This window comes from Miscanthus floridulus, chromosome 1, assembly GCF_019320115.1.
Source record: "Miscanthus floridulus cultivar M001 chromosome 1, ASM1932011v1, whole genome shotgun sequence".
In the NCBI taxonomy this organism is placed as follows: domain Eukaryota; kingdom Viridiplantae; phylum Streptophyta; class Magnoliopsida; order Poales; family Poaceae; genus Miscanthus; species Miscanthus floridulus.
Window position 1 is genome coordinate 103944 of NC_089580.1, and position 25123 is coordinate 129066.

The 25123-nt window shown below is 48.5% G+C and overlaps 2 protein-coding genes across 2 annotated transcripts; one reads left to right on the top strand and one right to left on the bottom strand.

Moving 5' to 3' along the window:
• Window positions 1-9073: 9073 nt before the first annotated feature.
• LOC136470541 (protein P21-like) lies at window positions 9074-10045 on the top strand. Its single transcript, XM_066468355.1, has one exon. It carries the CDS (start codon window positions 9201-9203, stop codon window positions 9852-9854), a length of 654 nt encoding a protein of 217 aa, XP_066324452.1. The 5' UTR covers window positions 9074-9200; the 3' UTR covers window positions 9855-10045.
• Window positions 10046-17836: 7791 nt separating this feature from the next.
• Window positions 17837-19464, bottom strand: LOC136470548 (uncharacterized). Its single transcript, XM_066468358.1, has one exon. It carries the CDS (start codon window positions 19295-19297, stop codon window positions 18020-18022), a length of 1278 nt encoding a protein of 425 aa, XP_066324455.1. The 5' UTR covers window positions 19298-19464; the 3' UTR covers window positions 17837-18019.
• Between the last annotated feature and the right edge of the window lie 5659 nt (window positions 19465-25123).

A 25123-nucleotide genomic window follows, 5' to 3' on the forward strand; every position in this document is an offset into this window, starting at 1 on the left:
CCCGCACGTCGGGCGCCGCAAGAACCTACCCCTTGAGTGAGGGTAGCTCAATGATACGCTTTACTAGAGTTGCTCTTCGTGGCTCCAGCGGGGCGAGCACAATGCCCCTCACAAGCACCTCTCCGGAGCGCCGCACAAGCTTCTTGCGCGCTTCGACGGAGACCACCACCAAGCCGTCTAGGAGGTGGCAACCTCCAAGAGTAACAAGCACCACCGGCTTGCAACTCGATCACCTAGTGCCACTCGATGCAACCTCACGATGCAATCGCACTAGAATCGCTCACTCACATAATCGAATGATCACTATCAAGTATATGTGTGATGGAGGGCTCCCAAGCACTCACAAGCATGGACACTAAGTCCCTTGAGGTGCTCAGCACCAGCCATGGCCGAAGGCCACTTCTATTTATAGCCCCAAGGGCTAAACTAGCCGTTACCCCTTCACTGGGCAACGGTCGGGCCGACTGGACGCTCTGGTCATGTTGACCGGACGCTGGACCTCAGCGTCCGGTCGCCCACAGACGACCACGTGTCCCGATTCCAACGGTCACTTGACCTGACCGGACGCAGCAGCTTCAACTGACCGGACGCTGGACCCTCAGCGTTCGGTCGTTTCTAGTAAGCTCCCGAGCATGACCGGACGCGTCCGGTCGAACGCGATCGGATGCAGCCAGCGTCCGGTCACACTCCAGCTACTGCATCACTGTATGTCAGCCTGACCGGACGTAGCCTTCCAGCGTCCGGTGCATTCAGATCCAGCGTCCGGTCAGTTGACCGACGCCAGCATCTTCGTGACCAACTCGTTTTTACTTCTAACTTCTTCACCATTGCTCCAATGAGCTAACCACCAAGAATTTGCATCCGGCGCAATAGAAAATAGGCATTCCATTTTCCCGAAAGCGCCGAATCCCGCCGAGCTTGTGAGGCGGGATTCAGCGCTTTTAGGAAAATGGAATGCCTATTTTCTATTGCGCTGGATGCAAATTCTTAGTGGTTAGCTGAGAGAGGGACCCAAACCCATCTCACCCCTGCAAACACCACCTCCTTTGTAAATGTGCCAACACCACCAAGTGTACACCACCATGTGTTATGTGTGTTAGCATTTTCATAATCATTTCCCAAAGGATGTTAGCCACTCAACTTGCCACGCCACTCGATCCTAGCGACAATGCAAAGTTAGATCACTCGAGTGGCACTAGATGACCGATATGCAAACAAGTTTGCCCCTCTTGATAGTACGGCCATCTATCCTAAACCCGGTCATAAACTTCTCTACACACCTATGACCGGTGAAATGAAATGCCCTAGGTTATATCTTTGCCTTGCGCATTCCATTCCATCTCCTTCAATGTCGATGCAACACATGCACCAACACGATCAACAATGATATGATCCACTTCATATCATCACATGATCATATTGGTTCATCGATCTTGACTCTACTTGCTCTTCACCGTTGCCATCGTCCATCGGCGCCAAGTCTTACTCAAGCTTCACCGCAACGCGGTCTATCACTCCAAAGCCTTCGACTTGCCCTTCACACTTGCAACCGGTCCATCAAGCCAAGTCTTGTCTTGATCTTCTCCACCTTGATCACATGACTCAATGTCATGTCTCATGTGCATTTAAGCTCCTTCATCATCACATGTGTGAGCTTTGCAACATCTCCAAGCCATTTTCACCTTCATGGCATATGTTGCTCACACACATGTACCTGTGGACTAATCACCTGTGTATCTCACATAAACACAATTAGTCCACCTAAGTTATCACTCAATTACCAAAACCAAACAAGGATCTTTCACCGACGTGTTTCAATCGAGATATCCAAGCATAGCGGCACGTTGCTTCTACACATGGAGTTGTTTTAATTTCAGTAATTCTTTCCGTACCTTTTTTCTTCTTTTGTGTTAGTAGGTTACTAATATTTTATTGGAATCTTATTGTGTAGGCCCATAAGAGGTGCTTTTTCTTTCAGTGGATCAATGGCTAGACAAGTTTGACCCAAGGTACCTCCTTTCGATGATTGGTGGAGGGAGAGACATCCACGTGAGCACTTCGAGCGGTGGGTTCCAATTCTCCCTAACCCCCCACCAATGATGGCTAAGGAGAAGCACCTAGCCATAGTTAGACGACTTGAGGAACCTCCTCTATGCGATTGTGGAGATCGAGCTATGATAAACCCTAAGAATACGTTGGAGTTTGTGTGTCCAAACAAGCATGAAGTGAAAAGTGTATCTATTGAAATGTTGAGCTATATATGTTCATGTACTAATGTCACCTTTTTTAGGTGTTTTCAATGAAGAAGTGTCGTTTCAAGGAGTGGCTCTATGATCCTAAGAATCAATGACTGGAGCCGTCAAAGGCAAAGTTAAAGAAGAAAGAAAGGCTAATTTTTTCAAAACACCTCCTATCATGTGCGAATGTGGTGTTAAAGCCAACTACGGCCTAGTCGCTTCGGAGCTTGGAATAGGCCATTGGTGTGGCCATATGGTTGACTATGATGAGGTTGGTTACTATCGTGGAAAACATGAAATCATATTTTTTATCTTTTGCAAAGACTTATGATCTACTTTTTCGTTTGAACAGAGCACTAGGAAATGCAAGTGAGAATCTTATGATGGTCAAGCTAAGTTCTTGGATGAACTGAAGGGGAGGCAAGTAATTGCATGGAAAAGGGGATATGGACCTCAGTACATCGACCTCTTTGTTAAACTGCACATAAAGAAAATGCGTGAGTTTGCTAGACAACGCGGCTTTTGTAACCCGATCGGTGTTAGGCTTGACAAATAGGGGTTGGAGAGATGGAGGGTGTTAGAGGAGGAGAGGGCAAGGAAGGAGACAAGAGTACAGACCATGTTGTTGCATTGTGTGCCAGTGAGTGATTGAAAGTCTTATTATTTTCATTGCCTGTTTTTAAATGTAATATAATCGCATTGCTAACTAGTTGCATTTTATACATGAAAGGATTGGATGCAGCGAGTACCATGCCACAGAGGTGGCCCATGCAAGGTTTTAGGAGAAGAAGTTAGATGAGCACAGAACCTGAGCTGGTCGCACCGTTGAATCTCTGATTGTGTTGGCCAATGATGGGGACGAGGATGAGGACAACACTGCCAGGTTGAGCGATCTCATCTGCGGGTTCGTAATTCAAAAAGAGAAGTTTTAATTCAAACAATGAGACAAATTAGTCCTATGAAGTAGAACAAACTTAAATGAAATCTTACCTATCCACAGCTGCAGTGAGAAGTGTAGGGTCGAGGATCGGTAGCCCAGTGTTGAAGACCCGAACGATCTCAAGGAATCCAGCACGTCGTATGTATGGCTCGTATCGCTCGTCCCAGCGGTGCGACTGGTGCGTGCATAGTCTAAGAGGTACAAGGCCTCCTGAAGCTCCGACAAGTGTTTGGCTCGGTGGTACTTATCGTAGTGCACCTCAAGAAGGAGATACTACGGATGATGATCCCCCATCCTGGTTCAAATTTGAAATGAATGTGTTAGAACAAACATTAAGATTAATACAATATGATGGAATATTAGTGCATAAAAACAAAGTAAATATAAAAGGAACATGAATAAACTATTATGCAAAATGAGAGAATAAGTGAATATCATAATTAGTACTAACATAGCAAATTGAAATGGGAAAATTGTGTTCTTGCCCTTGTCTAGTAGTCCAATTGTGATTTTGCCCCTGCTTTTTCAACTTTGTATTTTTACCACTGCTATTTTGAAATGAATGATCCATTTGCCCCTGCTTTAGACGTCTGTCAGATAGACATGGATTAAACGAATTAAAAAAATTATAAATCTAAAAAGCAAAGGTGAAATGACCACACTGCCCTCTATCCTTATTGCCTCATCCCAAACAGAAGCACAGGTCGCCTCATCCCAAGTCTCGTACGCGGCTGCATCCGGTCGTGGGCTGCTGGCGATGGTAGTGGCGGAAGAACCAGTGGGGTGGGACTGCCTCCAAGGCGTGGGGCGTGACTGCCTCCTAGTCACGGCGACAGCATCAGTGGGGCATGGGCTTCCTCTAGGCGGCCGTGGGAATGTCGCGGCGCCCGCCCGTGGGTCTCGGCGTGCACGCGTTGGGTGGCAACGGAGCCCTGTCGCGGGGCTCCGGTGGCATCTGATCGCACTTCCTGGCATCGCCCGCCATAGGCCACACCGCACGTGAGTAGCGAGCGCACTAGCAGAGCAAGCGTGTGGGCTGTCGGCTTGCCATGGATCCGCCAGTGCCGCCATGCCAACCTCCAAGCAACACCGTTGCAGCACTGCGTGATGAGGCAGGGACGAGCGACGGTGATTCGGCAAGCTTCATGGATTCATGCGTCCGCCAGGTCCTAAAGGAAGAAGCAAAGAAGCATGACTAGAAATCTAGAAGCGGCAGCCTGGCTTCAGTACAAATGGAGTTACCGTAGCCTGGAATCTAGCATCTATGTAGTATGAGACTCAAATACTCAGTCTCCTCACTTGTGTGCTCAACAATTTATATACAAGACTCGATCTCTTCTCTATTTTGTTCGATGAGAATAGAAATTGTGTCGATATGCTACCTATGAAGCTGGGTTAGAACTGACCCAAAATTTTGGTTAGAACCGAATGCCCAGGCCTAGTCATAATGCTATCAAAATACTGCTAAGACACTGCCAAAATTTTGAATATTTTTTTTTTGGATATTAAATCTGAATTGAAATAGTTGCAAGTTGGGCCAAATATATTTGATCAAATATAAATGTCTAATTCCCAAATCAGGGGCAAAATAACAAATAGGCATAACAAACAGGGAAAATCATATGGGCATTTCTATCCTTTTGTATAAAATGTAACACTGTTAGGGAAGGATGACAGAATAGGGGCAAAGTGGTGCTTTGTTTCAAAAACAATGGGGTAAATTCACAAAGTAAAAAAAGCAGGAGCAAAATCACAATTTTGATACAAAGCAAGGGTAAAAATGCAAGAGCCTCAATTTAAATAGCATAGCAAACAATAACATTAACATAATATAATGTGTGCTACATGCACCTGCTGCCCTCGTCTTCTATGATTGCTAGCCTTGTGACTAGGTTCTTTGCAAAGGGAGCAAAGATTCCTACCACAGGTCTCATTGAAGTCTCTTCCTCCGTACATGTCTTTGTCGTATCCTCTCATAGCGTCCATGTCCCCCTTGAGCCACTTCTTCTTCCTTCTACCCTTCCCTACCTTAATTAGGTCTAGATGCGGCACGTAGTCATGACCATGATAAGGGGGCCACTGTGTCGGGTCAAGGTACGGCTTGAAGCTCCTCTCCCAAATACTAAGGGTATTCGAACGGAGATACAAGGGTGACATATATGGTAGACCCTTGAAATCATATCCACGGACCCTGCAGGGCATGATCATGTGAGAGCAAGGGGCATGCATGATCTGAGGGACGTTGCAACTGCACTCTACTTTGTCAAGATCAACTTGGTAGTTCCGTCCACTATAACGTTCGCCGCCCAAACTTGTGCCACCCTTCCCTCGTACACTAAAGACATGTCGGCGAGGTCCATACAGCTCGATGGTATGCAGCTTGGCCAATTCCTCAGCCTCCTTCAAATGTTCTACTCAGGCCTTTTCAAATCGCCCATGCTCAACTAGATTCCTCTATGCAAGTTCCCACCTCTTGACAAAATATTCATTGCACTTGTGAAATGAGAACTCAACAACTCTAGACACGGGCAAGGATTGAACTCCCGTGAATACACGGTTGAAAGACTAATGAATTGGTGGTCATGATGTCGTACGTAAAACCACCCTCGTCATATGCTAACGCCCACTTAGCCTTCTGTTCCATTTGCGCCTCTAACCAAGCCTTGCCTGCTTTGTTTAGCATCTTCTAGTTCTCTCTTTGTCTCCTTAAACTGGTGCTCTGTACATACACAACATAGAGCCTTTACCTTATCACAAACCTCCTTCTTCCTCTAACGCCGCTAGAAATTAGTGGCAAAATGTCGTATGCACCATCTGTGCACTAGAGGCGGGAACCCATTGATATGTTCACCTACAGCATTAAGAATCCCTAGGTGATGGTCTGAGATCAAACATATAGTGCGAGATGGGCCAAGCACTTATACATGTAGAAGTTACATAAACCATGACCACAATTCATTGTTCTCTCCCTTTGCCAAAGCAAAAGCCATGGGCACTATCTAGTCCTCTGGATCAACAGCAGCAACCATCATCAACGTGCCCCTATACTTTCCGGTGAGGAAAGTGCCATCATAAAGTATGGCTGGCCGACAATACTAGAATGCATGTTCCGTTTGCGCGAAGGACCAGAACACATGATGCAGGACATGCCTCAACGGGTCCTCGAAATACATCCTTCCGGTGTCTATAAACCATTTCAAGTTAGGGTTGTAGTAATGCATTGCACATAATATTCAGGGAACCCTGTTGTACGCTTCCTCCGAGCTACCCCACCGAATCGCTAGGGTAATTTGCTTAGCACACCAAGCCTTTTCGTACTTCACATTATATTTAACGAATCCGGATATGGACTGTTGTAAGGAAGACACTGAAATATTGTTATTGTCATTAATGAGCCCCAATATACGACGGGTAAGGTAACGTGGAGTGAGATGCTGATGATTTTCCTTCCCTTATTTGATAGGCAAGTGTAGGGTTGGACCACTTTACTTATCCTCCGCTTGCCATCACTCTATCTCTTTCGTGCATTTAACCTCCACATACAATCATTTTTGCATATAATGTGGTACCTGAACTCCTGGTCTGAATGAGTGACGGTGTATGGCCTATGATGATAGATAGCATAGTCCTGACGAAACAACTTCAGCTCTGACATTATATTGAATATCATCCCCTTGCTAAGGATTTTATTCTCATTGTCATACAATGATTTTCTACACATTTACAGACCGGTGTCACAAACTGTCATATATGTCATGCTGACATCCCTATAGTTCAGAACGCCACTGAAAGGTACGTTCATCGACCTCAGTTGCATAAGTTTTGTCGTTGTGTAAGGTGATGGTGGAAGGTACTGCTGTGCTTCGCTAATTCTACCCCATGAATCATAAGGGGGATCATCCTCTAGCAAATCTATGACTAGTCTACCCTGAGCTAGCATAGCATGAAGTACATCAGTTGGTACTTGTAATGGCATAGCATAAATCGGTACTAGCATGACATCAACCGGTGTTGACATAGCATCTCTACCTCCTTGCTCATCATCCGAATCATCTGAATCACTGCTAACTACATCATCGATCCTGTCCTACTCCTCCTGCTCCTCCTCTTCCCGTATGAACTCATTCACATCAAAGTCATTACTTATACAGCCCACTAGAGTTGAATGAAGCTGCTCCTGCATCAACTGACCGTCCAAATGCATAGTACCCATAGTTGGTTCCACATGGACCCTACATTCTTGTTGAGTACCACTGTTGAAGGATGGCCCCTCCTAGAGACCATGCATCATGTACCCATTCTCCACCACCACCTCAGCAATGGCCACATTGGAACCTTGGATTATCCTATTATAGCGGGACCAGTGAGCATGATCGCGTAAGGGCATCAACACATAGTGTGCCCTAGTCTTTCTATTATCAAACCTCCCCTTTAGTGTGAAATCACCGTCAAACTTTCCCTTCAAACGGGCACAAAGATCACTAAAGCTAGGAGGTTCATCAAACCATTCCAATTCTTCTTCCATATCCTCAAACATACCATCTTCTCTTCTAACACTTCCTCCATAAAAAATCCTGACACAACAATCCATCTACAAAAGCATTTCAAGAAACTTCATCAAGTCGTCGAAATCGTCGTACCTACTAACTAATCTAGTATTCATACCTATACTAACTAAGAAAACTAACTAATCTAATATTAATACATATAACAACAATTCTAACTAACTATACTAACTAACTATACTAAATACACTAACTAATATTAGTACCTATACTAACAATACTAACTAACTGTATTAACCAACTATACTAACTATACCCATCTAGCTAACTTTACTAATTTCATTGACTAATTTTGAATCCTAACCCTAGCTAACAACAATTCTATTGAAGTAACAAATGCACAAGAGGATTACCTCCACAAACCACAGCGGGAATGGCCGGCCGACGGCAAGAGGATCACCCCAATCCACCTAAGGCGATAAGCTGGCTGGCGGCGGTAATGGACGGCTGGCGGCGGGCTTCTTCTGCGCCCAAAGTTGGAGGAGGGTTAAGGACAGAGGGTGGCAAGGGAGGAAGAGGATGGGGAGAGAGGGAGGTCGCGCCACAGGGAAGCGGTGGCCACGCCGGCGATGGGGAGGGGCGGCGGCGCAGTGGGGACAGGGAGGGACTGAGAGAAGGAGACAAGGGAGAGAGGGAGCCGGCGAGGGAGGCGCAGTGGCGGGGGCTGGGCGGCGTGGAGTGAAACAGAGAGGAAGGAAAGGGACTAGGCCGCGGGCCTCTATTTCGCTCTGCCGTGCCCTGACGGGTGGCGCGCCACAGTCACGCCCTAATCGGTGGCGCGGCAAGGCTTGTCACGTCAGCGACCAGCGGGCCGGGATGTTGCTACGTACGCACCCCTGCTGCGCCGCCGTGCATGACGTGGCAGCGTTGTTTCGCCGCGCCCTAAAAATAGACGTGGCCCAAAAGTATTAGTTTTGGAAAAAAAAATGTCAGATTTAAAAATAGTTTAAAAAAAGTGTTAGAAATAAAAAATTTCTAAGCAGGAGCTCAGGACTCTCTCATCTCGCCGAGTTCTTCACTCGCCACGAGAGTTTTTCGATTTTTCCTTTTGGGCGTCATTTGTAGGTTCAGCTCACTTTGTACATCACTGCCACGAGGCTAACCTGGGTACCGTTAAGCATCAAGATGCCTTTTACATAAACCCAACTCGTGGAAGTTTTCAAGAAAATTGCCGCATGCAAATTCTGACTTCCACGCCCTACGCCGGCCCCTAGCTATCTGCCACTATAAGTACCGATCCCAAGTCCGTCCATTTCACTCCACCGCACTATATTCACAGAGCTCTTCCACACTCAGGGGCGTTCGCTGGTCTGGTTCAGACCAGTCAGCCGGCTGGTCCCCTTTTAGTTTATTGTTCATCAAACCAGTCGAACAGTGTTTTTCTCTCACAACAATTTTGTTAGAACAGTGTTTTCAGCTAAGTTTCAGATCCGCGAACGGGGCCTCAGATCCAGCGAAATGGCATCCGTCCTGCGCCTCCTCGCCGTCCTCCTCGCTGCGGCGGTCGTCACGGACGCCGTGACCATCGTGGTCACCAACAAGTGCGGGTACACCGTGTGGCCCGCGGCGCTGCCAGGCGGCGGCACGGTGCTCAACACCGGGGAGTCATGGTCCATCGACGTGCCGGCGGGGACGCGGAGCGGCCGCGTGTGGGGCCGCACGGGGTGCGGATTCATCGCCAACGGCACGCTGGGGCAGTGCCAGACGGGCGACTGCGGCGGTACGCTGGCGTGCAGCAAGGTCGGGTTCGAGCCCATCACGCTGGCCGAGTACTCGCTCGCCACCGGCGCCGGCGGCGCCGACCAGTTCGATATCTCCCTCGTCCACGGCTTCAACGCGCCCATGTCGTTCCTCCCCAGCGCCAGCAGGTGCGCCCGCGGTGGGCCGTCGTGCCCGGTGCAGGAGATCACGTTCAACTGCCCCTCCGAGCAGCGGCGGGTGGCCGGGTGCGGCAACCCCTGCGACGGCAAGAGCAGCAGCTGCGGCCCCAACAACGGGACGGAGTACTTCAAGAAGGCGTGCCCGCAGACGATCACGTACCCCAGGGACACGACCAACACCGTCTTTACGTGCCCGACCGGGACGAACTACAAGATCACCTTCTGCCCATGAAAAATTGCGAGCTAGCGATCTGAGACTGAACCACCGACGGATCAGGTCGGAGCTCGTGATAGGTTTTGGCCTTGGGCTCTGTCTATGTCGATCTCAGCTCGTGTTTGCGTACGTACAAACATAAGTTTATCGATTATCTGATGTTATCTATATGTAGATGATATAAATAAAAGGTGGCTAGATGTTTGCAATGGTAGTATACATACATATTGTGATGTGTACTGACTAAACATGTACTGTGTAGTATAGCCGTGAAAGTCGTTAATGATGAATATGTTCTCTTATGTGGAATAAGATAGATATGCTTCTGTTGTGACTTGTGAGGATCGGATTATCGGAAGATGCTGTTTTCGGGTGCTGACTCTCTGCTTGCACGTAACTGTGTTCAACGACACCCACACGAAGACTGAAGAAGAATCGATACGGATTGTCGGCAGGACATAAATCAGACGAGTTTTTGCGAACACGTGCAGGTAACGACTTGGGACGTGGAAACTGGGTAGTGGGTACACCTCTTCTGGCATTTCTTCTGGTCGACTAAGCAGAGACCTCCGATTTCAGCAGACTGGTCCATATGAACTGTGGAGAATTCATGCATGGGGGCGTACTTGTATGCGGATAAGTTTAACACACGTACAACAATGAATGAAAACAACGAAGCTCACGTCATAGTCATACTACTGCCCACGATAACAGGAGAGCTGATACAAGATAGTCTATGGGCACAACAGCTTCACGAGTTATCGTGAGTTTTTTTTTATCAAATACTTATTTTTAAAACAGCTTTATTTCTCCTCTCATAAAGACATGAGTTAGGATAAAACTGAGAAAAATAGCTTATGCTAGCTCTCTCTCATCCATGCATGAAGCCATTTTGCCAAATAATTTTTCAAAATAGCTCAGCTTTACTTAGAAAGTTACTCATAAAATTGTTTTCCAAAAAAAAACATAGTAAAGCTGAGCTGTGCCAAACAAGACCTATGATCAATCCAATAATAAATTGAAAGAACCCTGTACAACATAGTATGATGCATGCGTGTTACGATCGTGGGTGTGGGTAGCGTGTCGCCGGCGCTGCATGCGGTGTGGCTCACGCGTCGGCACGTCTCGCGTCAGGCGACAGGGCTCGTGGTGTTTCAGTGTGGGCGTTCGGCGGTTCTTCGGTTCTTCAGCTAATTCGGTTACATGAGAAGAAGGGCCGATCGGTTACTTTAAAAATGCGGAACCGAGGAATTTCGGTTTCGGTTAATTCGGTTCGGTTTCGGTTCTAACCGATGGAACCGAAATTTTTCAGGAACCAAGAAACAACACATTTAATTGCAAATTTTGGCAGCATTTTGCCTGATTTTTATGCAGTCAAAAGGGACAATTTAAACAGCAATGCAGCATAAAACAACAGTACAAAACATATATAGGTTATTGTTCTCTCAAATATTCAAGCATAGAGCAATATTCAAGCCTGCAGTAAAAAAAATAAGAGGTCCAATAGCTTAGTTCGATTATTTCAGGTCAATTCGGTTAACCGAGTGCTGAAACCGAATTAACCGTACTAATTTCGGTTCCTGGGAACCTGGAACCGAACCTAGAACCGAATATTTCAGTTTCGGTTATTTTGGTTTCGGTTCCGATTAGTTCAATTCGGTTCTCGGTTTTTCGTGGCCCAGGCTTAGCGGCGTTCAGTGAACGAAGAGAAGGCCGCACGCACCGACGCACTCCGGACGCAGGTTGGTTGCAAGCCGTCTCTGAGATTGTAGATGGTGTCTTAAACTCGATGGAGGAGAGCCCTTACCCATATGTGTTTCAGTGCTTATTAGGCTTGAGATTGACGGCTAGGGCAGAGATTGTCATCACACTATCCCTAAGGCCCTCCACAACATGGGGCTTGAGTGGTGCCAGAATAAGAGAGAGATGATTGAAGAGTCACTCTGCACGCTGCAGCTAGTGGTGCCAGTTTTAGAAAAATGAGGAGCGGCGCAACTACTTGCTCCGATGCCCAAACTATAAAAAATCATTTAGTTGGCCTGCTAAATACACCAAAGCAGCTCCGTGAGCCTTCATCTTGGCAGCTTTTGAGTACTTTTTTTCTTACAACGTGGGTCCCATGAGTGATGCCTCCAACTCTCTACATATTGCAACAATTGGGAAGCGCTCCTAGTTGTATATGTGGGACCCGATTTTGTTGCTGGCTCCACCCCCACGCTGTGGAGGGCCTAAGAGACCTTTCCTTTCAAGACATTAGACAATTTGTATTTTGCTATTGACTGCCAATATGGTTTTGCCGACGGTTTGAACCTAATAATAGGCAGCTCGAGATCGATATAATAAAGGATTGCTAGTTTTTATAGATTTGGTTGGCAAATTTCAGTAGATTGTATATAGTGAACACCAAATTGCCAAACACACAGAGCAAGGGTCTGCTGGTTGATGGTCTAGTTAACTTGCCTGGGCCAAACAACCATGTCCAACGCTAGGCAACCGAAAATAGACGTCTGAGATTTTTGCCGTAGCTTTGCCCCGTAAATGCACCGTGGATGGCTAATATAATGATACGTAGCTCTACTGCGTATTCGAGAAAAAAATATTTATAATTACGTAGTATTAAAAATCTAAAACAAAAAACTAAACTCTGCACTTTGATTTTTTTCTGCTAACACCGTTAAATGGCTAAAATGGACGGAAGGCCATCCAGGTAAGAGAAATTTGTTTTCAGGCCTTATAGGTAACTCCAGAAAAAATAGGGCCATAATAGGAAACCATAGTTTTTTAGAGGCCATACAGGTAATTTCTCCACATTTAATTATACGAGATAATATACTTAGGCCTTATTTGGATGCATGTGTATCTACTTTAATCCATATGTGTAGAAGTGGATTAGAATATAACTTAATTTAATTTTACTCCAATCTACTTCAACACATGTCGATTGAGATGAATACATGCGCATGCAAACAAGGCCCGTCGTTACAAACTTACAAGCATATACACACGAGAGAGGTGGCTACATGTCTACATCAGCCAAAGGGCGCCTAGTCGAAGCGGTTAGGTGGCCCAGCGGCACTCAGGTCCTGAGTTTGACTCCCATGGGAGCGAATTTCAGGCTGAGGTTAAAAAAATCCCCTCGCCCGCCCTCAGGTGCCAAAGCGCAGTTAGGCCCCGGCCCGGTTCTCACAGGGTTCCGGTACCACTGCGTCAGGATGGGGGCGGGGGTTCGGGGGTTTTCTCGATCTGTGTGAGAAGATCTTCTTCTTAAGGGAAAAACCCGGGGCTGTCATCCCCCCGCAGGTCGAGTTTTTTTTACATGTCTACATCATCCATGCATCACGGTTTGATAACAACAGGTGTAAATAAATCCATACACAAGTTTCTAAATTCTAGGTGTTATTTTTTATTTGCAAATGAAATTCTAGGTGTTCGGCTAGCAATATAATTAAGAATTTAAGATCAATAGAAGTTATAAAAAAGAAAACAAAAAAAACTGGAAACAGAAAAGAAAGAGACGTTGCTACGTGCATGGGCTTTCCTTTTTTTTTTGGAACAGTGCATGGGCTTTCCTACGCTTCCCTGTTTCTCCTATGGGCTATGGGCTAACATATGCCCTTGGCTCCTCAAGTGTTGGCTGTGTCGTTCGTGCGCGTGCTGGATAGTCCCACCTCGCATGACCATGCAAGCTGAGACCACGCCGGCTGTTCTATATATAGTAGATGCAATCGTACACACCTAGAGAACATGTGGTGAGGTGGGCTGGGGGCACCGCAGGAGTCCCGAGTGTTACTTGGGCCCCCTTTCAAAAATGAAAAAGAGTATTACTTGGGCCGGGCGCCGACGCCTTGATGGGTAGCAAACTGATGGACCTGCCCGTTCGTGGCCACGGCGGCCATGAGCCCGGCCGTAGTTTCACGAGGCCCTTCTGGGTGGGATCTGCCTCCGTCCCATCTCTCCACGGCTCCACTCCACCCATCGCTCACAAACCATCCCATCCTATTCCATCATCGTCGCCGTCTTGGAAGGGAACTGTCTCACGTACGCCGGACGGATGCGCCATTGTCATTCAGATTCCTCACTTGTTGTCCGTCCAACACGCCACCTTAGGTCCTGTTTGGTTTCCATAAGTCAGGTGACTTATTAAGTCAGTTGACTGAAAATCAGTGACTTATAAGTCATGCCTATTTAGTTGTAGATGACTTATAAGCTCATTAAAAGTGTGGGCCCCATGCGAAAAAGGGTGACTTATAAGTTTTAAGCAGGGGTGAACCAACTTAAAATTTATAAGCAGGGGTGACTTATAAGTTGGTGGTGTTTAACAAAATAAGTTACTTTTTTCACTTTTTAACTTATAAGTAGGTGACTTATTTAAAACCATACGGGGCCTTAGATTCTTCACTTGTCCGTCCAACACGCCGTGACAAAAAGCCCGCCGCCACACGCCAACTGAGGCCTTGTTTAGATTACATCCAAATTCCAAGTTTTTTCACTCTCTCTCCATCACATCAATTTTTAGCCGCTTGCATGGAGTATTAAATGTAGGTAAAAAAAATAACTAATTGCACAGTTTAGTTCGAAATCACGAGATGAATCTTTTGAGCCTAGTTGGTCCACGATTGGACAATATTTGTCAAATAAGACGAAAGTGCTACTATTCATCGGGTTGAAATTTTTTCGCAATCTAAACGAGGCCTGACTTTACCAAGCTCTTTTTTCAGCAGCCTTGTCCTACTAATCATTTTTCAACTCTTTTTTTTGTTTCTTCTTCTCCATTCAGAAGAAGATTACTGCTCCTATTATGTACTAACTGTTTGACCCTGTTAGCACATGACATATGATGAACCAACCAAGACACTTCGGCGAATAAATCTTTTTTTTATTTCGAGGTAACCGCACAAACAATTCAAATCAAAGACTTATCATCTAGTACTACTAGCATTGGTTTGGATTAGTATTTGCTTTGATTTTATAGGCTACAGCGAATAACTAACCGAAAATGACTCGAAGGAAAGCGACAGTTTTTCAGTTGATGCATTTCCACCGCTTGCTCAGACGCTGACGGCACGAAAACGATAGGGCTACAGCAGCCTACAGGTACTCTGCGCGTCTGACCAGATCATGTGCAATGCAGGAAATTTGGCTGAAAGCTCCAAATAGCTAAGGAAATTTACAAGTAAGCTCGGTCTAGGAGAGTATGAATAGTAGAACAAGACTACAAGAGACAGCTACTGATGCAGCAGGTGTACGTACGGCGGCGTATTCCGTGTTCCGGATTACGATCTTTTATAATGGCACACAGGGAAAAGAGACTTTTTCCTGTGTGTCATTATAAAAGATCGTAATCCCCTGTGTGCCCCTGAAAAAATTCAGCGGTCTTCAGCGTCACTACTCCAACTTTTTCGTGTCATCCATGCCACTTCCGTCAGTTTGGACGCTAACGCCGTCAAACTGCAGGTGTGAAAAGACGAAAATGCCCTTAAGTTCAAATATGTTATTAATTTTTTTTGAGGATCTTAACGACTTCAAATGAAAAAACTCAAAACTAGAAAGTTGTAGATCTCGTCGAGATCTATAATTTTTATATAAATTTTTTTTTTTCATTTAATTTCGCAAAAAAATATGATTTGATATGATTAATATATCTTAGAAAAATTATATTATTTTTTTTGCGAAATTAAATGAAAAAAAAATTATATGAAAATTATAGATCTCGACGAGATCTACAACTTTCTAGTTTTGAGTTTTTTCATTTGAAGTCGTTAAGATGCTCAAAAAAAATTAATAACATATTTGAACTTAAGGGTATTTTCGTCTTTTCACACATGCAGTTTGACGGCGTTAGAGCCTAAACTGACGGAAGTGGCATGGATGACACGAAAAAGTTGAAGTAGTGGCGCTGAAGACCGCTGAATTTTTTCAGGGACACAGAAGGAATTACGATCTTTTATAATGGCACACGGGGAAAAGTCTCCACGGCTAAACTCCGTGGAAGAACGCGTGGTCCGTGGCCCCGGAAGGGCGCGCCTGACGCGTTCCGCGCGAGGAATTCAAAGGCGCTAGCCTACCACGGCCGGCCGGTGACTGACCCCTGAGTCCCTGAACTCAGCGATCTCTCCTCTTCTCACAAGAATGGCATGGCAGGGCACTGGGGTTTCAGTTGTTAGTTTCCGTCGTGAACCCGCTCGCTCAAACGGAAGTGCAAGGGCTCTTCTGCACACACACACAAAATCAGCGCTTGAACTAACGCAAACGCATGCCGCGTGCGTCTCATCTTCCGGGGCCCCCTGCCCACCACAGCCACAACAGGGCAGCAGGAGAAAGGAGATGCATTTCAACTGAAATGCAGAGTCTGTCTATCTAACACTCTGGTGTTTTAGCACCGGGGAACACTCGAATTTTTTTCCCCATGAATACTGTTCATCTTCCTCCTCTCCCCTCTTCCTCCTTGGCACAAATCACAAGTAATAAATCACAAATCTATGAAAGGACAAAGATAAAATTTGGTGACGGCGCCGGAGTTGCAGAAGAAAAAAGCTTGCTGGAGTTAGGGAAGATTTCGGGCGTGCTCATGTGCGGCCGTGGTGGCGGCGTGGCCACGGGCGGGCACGGCTGCAGCGCAGGCGTGGGCGGTTGCGAGCGCGGCGGCCACGGTTCAAAAAAAATCGTGTTTTCCTGGGTGGTGGGTGCTAAAACACCCTGGTGTTATCTAGCATTTCTGTTTCAGTTCAGGTTCCCCCCACCAGTACCATCAGCCTGTTTGTTTCGGCTGGATTGACTTATAAGCTATGCGCTGAAATATTGTTGGTTGGTTTGATGTAAGAGAAAAATATTATTAACTGGCTGACCATGCCAGATACTGGCACGTACGCCCTGCCAAACAGGCTGCATAACGGCGATGCGCATTATTTATGCCAGGGCAATGAAATGAAACCGCCACAGTGAAGCGGCACATTTGGTTCCGTTCCATGATTAGCCATGCCAAAAAGGCCCCCTTAATGCCATGTCTATGTCTGCCAAAAAGCGGACCCGTTTCGTCTCACTCACCCAAGCCGCCGAACGCACGGAAACGGGCGAGACGGAAACTTGCAGGACGACCGACAGGGCCGTCTGCCGTTCGGCCAGGAGAAAGAGTGGCCATGCCGACGCGGACGGCGCGCGCCCGTTTCCAGTTCGGCTGGCAGCGGCAGGTCGGAGCGCCGCGGATAAAAATGGCGTGCAAGTTGGAGTACCATGGTCCATGGATCGATGATGCGGCTACGCGGCCTCGCCGGCGAGCCGAGACGTGGCGGACAGACGGAGGCACGGTCACGTGGCCCCCGAGTGCGGGTCGGCGGGGGCACGTCGCTGCAGACAGCAGTGCTACTGCCCAGCGGTGCCGCCGAACGCCTGTTGGGCTATTTGGTTTCACCCAGCTCTTACCAGTTATTGTGCAGTGTTTTTTCTCTTGTAACACACCTCGTAACACACCAGCATCAAGAACGTGTACCGCATCATGATTCAGGAAGCTGGGCCTGCTTCGCCTTCCGCAGTGCCGCCGCCGCCGCGGCCTACTGCTGTCTGCTGCTCTCGAATGATGGCGCCCTCCAACTCGGTCAGGTCACATCAGGCTTTGCTCGCCTGCAGCCTTTGTGGCTGGCGCCGTGGTCCACCGGCGAGCGCCCGCGCGGAACCGCGGCAGGAAGGGAGAAGAATCCAAAGTCTCGCGACGTTTTGGCGCGGACAAACAAACAATGCACGCGGCCGCAGCTCCTGCCGGCTGCCGCTGCTGTGCTACGACGTGTACTGGTGCCGGTCGGGTGAACGCGCCCGGCAGGGAAGCGAGCATGAACAGTCCATGCCTCTGTTCATCTTTGGGAATCGAACATCCAATGCAAGAGGCTCGTTTTGTCTTTCGACGCACGCTGGATTGGAGGGAGAATGCGGCAGTCACTGGAGCATGGGTTCCCGGGGCCCGGGGGTGAACGTGCACGGAAGAACTGCCAATTTGACAATGGCAGCAGATTGCTCCGTAGAGTACATCGAATCCAATCACCACGAATGTAGCGGTGAGTTGTTAATGTTCGCACTTGTTAATCCGATCCAACAAGGGATGCAAGAACAACGACGGCCACTGAATGAACAAACATCAAGTACTACTATCTTTCTTCTCTTTCAATTTGTTGCCCACTAATTTACAATAATTACTACGACATGGAAAGCTCCAACCGCCTCCCCTGCGAGCAACCGCCACCGCCACCGCCGCCGCAAGGTGATCTCTGAACCGAGCTAAGGAACGCGGCGCAGAGCACCGTGAGCGCCAGGGCCAGGAGCTTCCCGGCGACCAGGCCGGCGAGGACGATGGAGACCAGAACTAGAGCAGGGAACCGGATCCCTGCCTGCTCCTCCTCCTCCTCGATGAGGTCGCCCACCAACGCATCGATTTCTACGGGCGCGGCATCGGCATCTACTTCTACGCCTTGGCTGCGGCGAGAGCCCCTCGAAGAATCCGCCTCTTTGGCAGCGGCGGCGTCCTCCGCGGCGACACCGGTTTGACTAGCGGAGCCACGGCGGGAGCCCGAGAAATCCGCCGCCTTGGCATTGCCACCGCCGCGCGCCGTGGCATCGTCCGCTCGGTCGCCCTCGCTGCGGAAAGAGGAATCTAACGAACCCGCCTCCTTACTCCTCCGTCCTCTGTGCAGCTTCTTGGCGCTGGCCGCGAGCAGCTTCTTCCAGGACTTCTTCTTTGCCTTCGCCTTCGGGTTGCTTGATTCGTCCAGGACGCCGCCGCTGCTTTCGTCGACTTCAACGGCCAGGATGCAGGCCTCGCTTGCCCTGTCTGAATCCGAGCAGCTAGGCCGCGACGGCTCGGTCTCCGCGTCGACCTCCCGGATCGGCGACACGCGCCCGCGGCCGTCCAGGCAAAGCCGCCTCTCGGTCACCGCCGGCCGGGGCCGGGGCCGCCGCCTGGGGGGCAGCGAGGACGACGACCTCACGCACTCGAGCAGGTAGAGCGAGAAGGAGGCGACGGTGACGGCCGCAACCACCTTCTTGCTCCAGATCACGAGGAGCGCGAGGGACACCACGCCGCTGACCGCGAGGAAGCCCAGGCCGAGGCCAAAGCCGCCGCCTTTGCCGCGGCGTGGGGGCTGGGCCGGCGGGAGGTCGGACCTCGGCCGATCCGACGGTGAGACGGCGACGGCGGCCGCCGCGGGAGGCGCAGGCGGAGGCGGAGAGGCGGGCGGCGGGGACGGTGAGGGCGAGGTGGGAGTGGAAGGCGAAGTCGAAGCGGCGGCGCCGCGCTTCCCGCGCTTGGAGGACGGGGAGGGCTGCTTCTTGAGGCGGCCATGGTTCTTGACGACGAGGTCGGCGAGGGAGGTGGGGAAACCGGTCTGGACGGGGAGGGGCCCGGCGCGGGAGGGGCGGAGCGCGGCGAGGAGGCGGCCAAGGCGGCCGGAGGGGCGGTCCTTCGGCGGGCTGGGCATCGGCGGCCGCGCCCGTCGCCGGCGAGCATAGGAGGACGCCGGCGCGCGGGCCGGGGGGAGGTTGATTGGGAGGGGGTTCTTGGCTTTTCGGTGCCGTTTGGTGCTGTCTCCTGTCTGGGTTGGTTGCCGTGGGTGGCCGAGTTCGTGTCCGCAGTCCCTCTGCTTTTGGGGCGTGCGGAGACCGTGGGAGAATAGGAAGGGGCGCGCGAGTGCCGAGTGGGTTTTGTTTTCTTTTCAACTTTTCTTTGTCTTGTTCGTATTTTTTGGGCTCTTAGAAAAAGAAATAAATGGAGCCGGGTTTTTGTGATTGGCTAAGTTTGAAATGGATGAAAGGGAAGCGTGTTTGGGATGGTTTTGCTGGGAGCGGTTGGGGAAGAGCACGGTGCTTTGAGTCAAAAGAACATGGAACACGCGTATGCTATTTCATAACAATTCGCCTATCGCTCCTAAACATGTAAATAATTCTAAATGCTAGAATTTTGTGGATGAATTTTGGGCCAACAACAAATAAAAATTATTTTAAAAAAAACTTTGCTGTCTAGTTTTTGTTCTTAATGCAACACGGTACTCATTGGTTATTAGATCAATTTCAGTAACGAGGGATCAATTGAGATCGATTCAAATTGGACAAAATTCAGAGTTTCATTTTTCTATATACATGCGAAAATCATCACGCCACTATAAAAGACTCTCTAAATGATCAAGATTATGTAACTGCCACTACAAAGATTGTCGTGCCCAACTTACCATCGACAAATTTTACTTGTGACCTTTTGTGCCACTGCCATTAGTTCTGTTAGGTTTAACTTTCGTTTTGACCAGACGACTACTTTTTTTTTCTCAAAATGGCATTTTTGCCCCTCCCCTAGTGGTGAAAGTGGCATGGATAATTCTCCGCTCTGATCCGCTCCGAATCCGAGTTTTGAGGGTATGGAGAAGTGTTTTTTATATCCATGCGGATGCGGATAATCCGAGTCCAACGAATACGGCGTAGGATATGGGATTGATGAAATCCGGCAGATATGGATTATTCGATAAGTGAATGTGGATTATCCGACGCTTATAATAGGATAATCCGAATATTTTAAGGAGCCCAAGCGGCAAGAATATTAGTTAGCCCAACCCATAACACAAAAATTATTATATTGTAGCCCACAAGCAAAGCTCGTCAACCATATATACTAATTTAAGTATCTTTTCACACGACATGGAATGGTAATCCTAGTGATTGCCTATTTGCCTCATTGGCGGCGAATCAGCAAACGGCGACGCAGTCCTGCGCTAGAATAATGCTTCACGAGTCACGAAAGAATTATCATCTACCAAAGTGGAGGACTAGTACACGACAAATTTGGCCCCGTTCGCTGGTCTGAAACTTGGCTGAAACTGGCTGAAAAACACTGTTCCGGCTGAATTGTTGTGAGAGAAAAACACTGTTCCGGCTGAAAAAAGAAGCCGAACAAGCCATTTTTAAGACAAGCGAACGGGGCCAAAAGAGTGAAGGCAAAGTTCTACTTAATTAAAAAATATTTATTTCTTTTGCATGTTAGTTTTATACTTTTAAATCCAGACCGAGAACTTGTATTAATTTTGTGAGCTCTTAAATTGAAATGGTGGATTGATGGAGATTATTTAATGTTGCATTGCCGCTTTATGACTTTGGTTAATGAATTGTTTCTCATCATAAAAAACAACATGTAAGCACATATTATCCGACTTAGAAAAGTTCGCTTCCGCTCCGACACCGGTCTGAATCCGTAACATTTTCGATATCTTAAAAATTATGTATTCACATCCGAATCCGTATAATATCCGATCCGTTCCGAATCCGAACAAAAAAAAAAGATTAGGATATGGACAAGCCATTATTGGCTCCGATCCAGATCTGTTTTCAATCCCTACCCTCCCCATCTGCTTTGCCTTCAAGCACTAGGGATGAGCCATGCTCCCACTATGAGTCATCTTCCGCATGGATTCGACCATTGGACTCCTTGATGCCACACAGGAAGTCCTCCAAAGCAAAGAGGTTGGGAGGCGTGTAGGAGAGCGGCATGCGACTAAGGCCACCTACACCATGCCTCACGTTGGCCTGCATTACATCGTCTCCGCACTACCACCTACACCGTGCCTCGCATTGCACCGCCCAAGCTACACTTTGCGTCAGCGCATGTTGCGTCATCCCCATGCCACAATTCGCCATGATTCGCGCTGTGCCGCTGCCCATGCTCTTGAGATTCGTGCTCTAAGCTAACTGTAACACACTTGGTGCAACGCCCTAAACAAACTACTAAACCATGTCATGAGCATCATGTTTATGTGATAAAGCATACGATAAAATATGTAGATAAATTTCTTGTAACCTAAAATGACCAATAAAAATGTTAAATAAAAATTGATTCAATAGCTGTTATGTCAAGTAGGGTTGAAAACTATTTTTTAATGAGCAAAAATATTATAGAATATATGTGCGACACCTAAATAAAGTTTGAAGTATAAACTTTATAGATGACAATGTAATTCTTGCCGTAGAAAATAGCATTGCTAGCTAGTATTTCCAATAGCTTAGAAATAGAATTTGAAATTGAATTCAGCTCAAGACTTAGAAAATTCTTAAGTTTATTGACAGCAAGATAATACCATGTTTGAGAATTTATTTTGTGAAATTGAGTTAAGAGGTGGTATCATGTTTTAACTCGGATTGGTAGCCTAATAGACCCTCTTTAGCATAGTGAAGGCGGTTCAGTGTCAACCTCAACAGTTTAGTTGCTATCGACGCTTTTAAAATTTATGCACGACACGATCTCGGGCTGGTTGGCCGCGTGGGCGCGGTCACCACGCTCAGGCGCGCGGCGTCGCCACGCTTGCTGCCCCGCACGCACGCGCACTGCCGCGTGTGGACGGTCGAGGCAGCTTTCGGCCTAGCCATGGCTTAGCTGTGGCCTGGCATTGCAGGCTGCTGCGTTGCTGCTCCCCTCACCACCGCGCCAATGTCACCGTTGCTGTCGCCTTGCTGAGCTGCCGGTGCGTAGCCACTACCGCCCTTGGCTGCTGCCGTGCGGTGCTGTTGTCGCCGTGACGCCGTGCTACGCTGCTGATGCTCGCCTTGTCACCGCGCGCACGTGGGCTGTCTCGGCTACCTCGCGTCGTCGCCTCGCCTTAATGGCGCTGCGGCCGCGCATGCCACGACCCCACCTGCATCCACGCGCGCACATGTGGTCTGGCTGCGTTGTCACATAGCGAGTGCGCAGATGCTGACTCGGGTCCGGCCGATCGCTTGTCGTCAAGGCGAGGGCGGCTAGAGCTCGGACCCATCCCCTCTCCCTGCTGCCTCTACCGTCAGAGTCGCGCCCTCGCAATCAGCCAGGGAGAGTTCACCTCAATCCGATTCAACGCGTCCACAGTCTCGTCATTAAGTCCTCTAGCTACCCAACCCCACCCAGCCTTGAAGCAGGCATGGTCAAGCTCCAATTTGGGGTTTTCTCGCCGCTGTGTCGATAAGGCCGCGCTCGGCCATTGTCGAGGGCAGCCCTCCATTGGTCCACCCTGAACCAATTCGAGTGCACCGCTAGCTTCGCTTCCATCCCCTCTTCGCCCTGCACGCCTTAGCCGAACCTCTATCGCTTCCCTGGCGTCGCTGACATGACCGTGCCACCGCGGTGCGCCGCCGCACAGCTTGGCCGCACGTGGCCAACCCTCCTCTGTCATCCGCCACTCCAACCATCACCTCGGCCAGGTCCACGGTGAGCCCTGTTGCTCGCACGTTATCTGGTTAGGCTACTAGCCACCCAAGCTCACCGAAACAGTTGCGTCGTAGTCGCGGATGGGGCGCACGCTGCTACAGCCTTCCCCAGCGAGTCACGCCACCCCTCACTACCGCTTAGCATAGCCACCAAGATCGGAGATGGTGATCGACCCGTTAGGTGGGCCCACCGCAGGTCTCAGGTGGCCGGCATAGGCGCCCAGTGCCGCCGCTCGCCGCGCCACCGTGCATTGAGTTGCCGAGGGTGTGCGCCACTGACTGACACAGTTGACACCGTGCGTACCCAAGGCAAGCCCCAGTGCATAACACCTTATTTTTTATAATCACTGTATATATGTGATGTGCATCTACGTTACAGGAATTTTATGAAAACCACTTGCATAGATATAACTGTCCTATGAGTCCTACTAGTACATATTCGAGTAGCTATTATGCTTAGATTTTCAGTAGCGTGAGTAACCTACCGTTACTCACAATAGGTGATTATTATATTTACTCTCATGATAAAATGATGAAGGAAAATGGAGACTGGGCAGGAATATGGTATGGGTATGGTGGGTGTGACGAGTTGAGTCCCGCGGCCACGGGGCTTAGCTTGGTTACATTATTTTCCCTATCCATGTTAATTGAGAACCGTCCATTGCTGTGGATGGTAGTCAGGTCACAGACTTTTTATCCTGAGCACATACTTGCTTATAGGAGTGGGAAGGCTCGTGATGCTCTTATCGTGGGTTCTGACCCTTTTCGGACCGATGAAAGGTCCTTGTTTGGTTTTGGTAATTAAGTGACAACTGAGGTGGACTAATTGTGTTTATGTGAGATACATAGGTGATTAGTCCAAAGGTACATGTGTGTGAGCAACATATGCCATGAAGGTGAAAATGGCTTGGAGATGTTGCAAAGCTCACACATGTGATGATGAAGGAGCTTAAATGCACATGAGACATGACATTGAGTCATGTGATCAAGGTGGAGAAGATCAAGACAAGACTTGGCTTGATGGACCGGTTGCAAGCATGAAGGGCAAGTCAGAGGCTTTGGAGTGATGGACCGCGTGGCGGTGAAGCTTGAGCAAGACTTGGCGCCGATGGACGATGGCAACGGTGAAGAGCAAGTGAAGTCAAGATCGATGAACCAATATGATCACGTGATGATATGAAGTGGATCATATTATTGTTGATCATGTTGATGCATGTGTTGCATCAACATTGGAGGAGATGGAATGGAATGCGCAAGGCAAAGGTATAACCTAGGGCATTTCATTTCACCGGTCATAGGTGTGTAGAGAAGTTTATAACCGGGTTTAGGATAGATGGCCGTACTATCAAGACGGGCAAACTTGTTTGCATATCGGTCATCTAGTGTCACTCGAGTGATCTAACTTTGCATCATCGCTAGGATCGAGTGGCATGGCAAGTTGAGTGGCTAATCCTTTGAAAAATGATTGTGAAAATGCTAACACACATACACATGATGGTGTACACTTGGTGGTGTTGGCACATTTGCAAAGGAGAAGAAGTTGGTGATGAAAACGAGTGAGTCACGCTGGTTACAGAGTGATCGGACGCGTCAGGTATAGTGACCGGACAGATCCGGTATTCGGTGATGTACTCAGCAATCGGACGCGTCCGATCGCCTCACCGGACGCGTCCGGTGTGAAGCAGAAAAGGCAGTGTTCGGTAGTACAGTCGATCGGACGCTGGCAGCGTTAGGTCTGGTGTGACCGGACATGTCCGATCGTCTATGGGTGCTTGCTGTACTCGACCGAACGCTGAGGCTCAGCGTCCGATCGGTTTCTAACTGTCGCGTCTGGTCAGTTTCTAACTGTCGTGTCCGGTCGGCCCTAGAGGCTTACTGGACTCGACCGGACACAGCGGTTGAGTGTCTAGTCGTTTCGTGCTGAGCGTCTAGTCATCGTGTCAGAGAGCCGTTGGAGGCAACGGTCGGACACATGTCGGTCTAGCAGCTACCGGACATGTCCGGTATAGCAACCGGACATGTCCGGTATGCATGGTCGGTGCGTCCGGTCAGCCCGAAAAACGCCCAGTGAAGGGGTAACGGCTAGT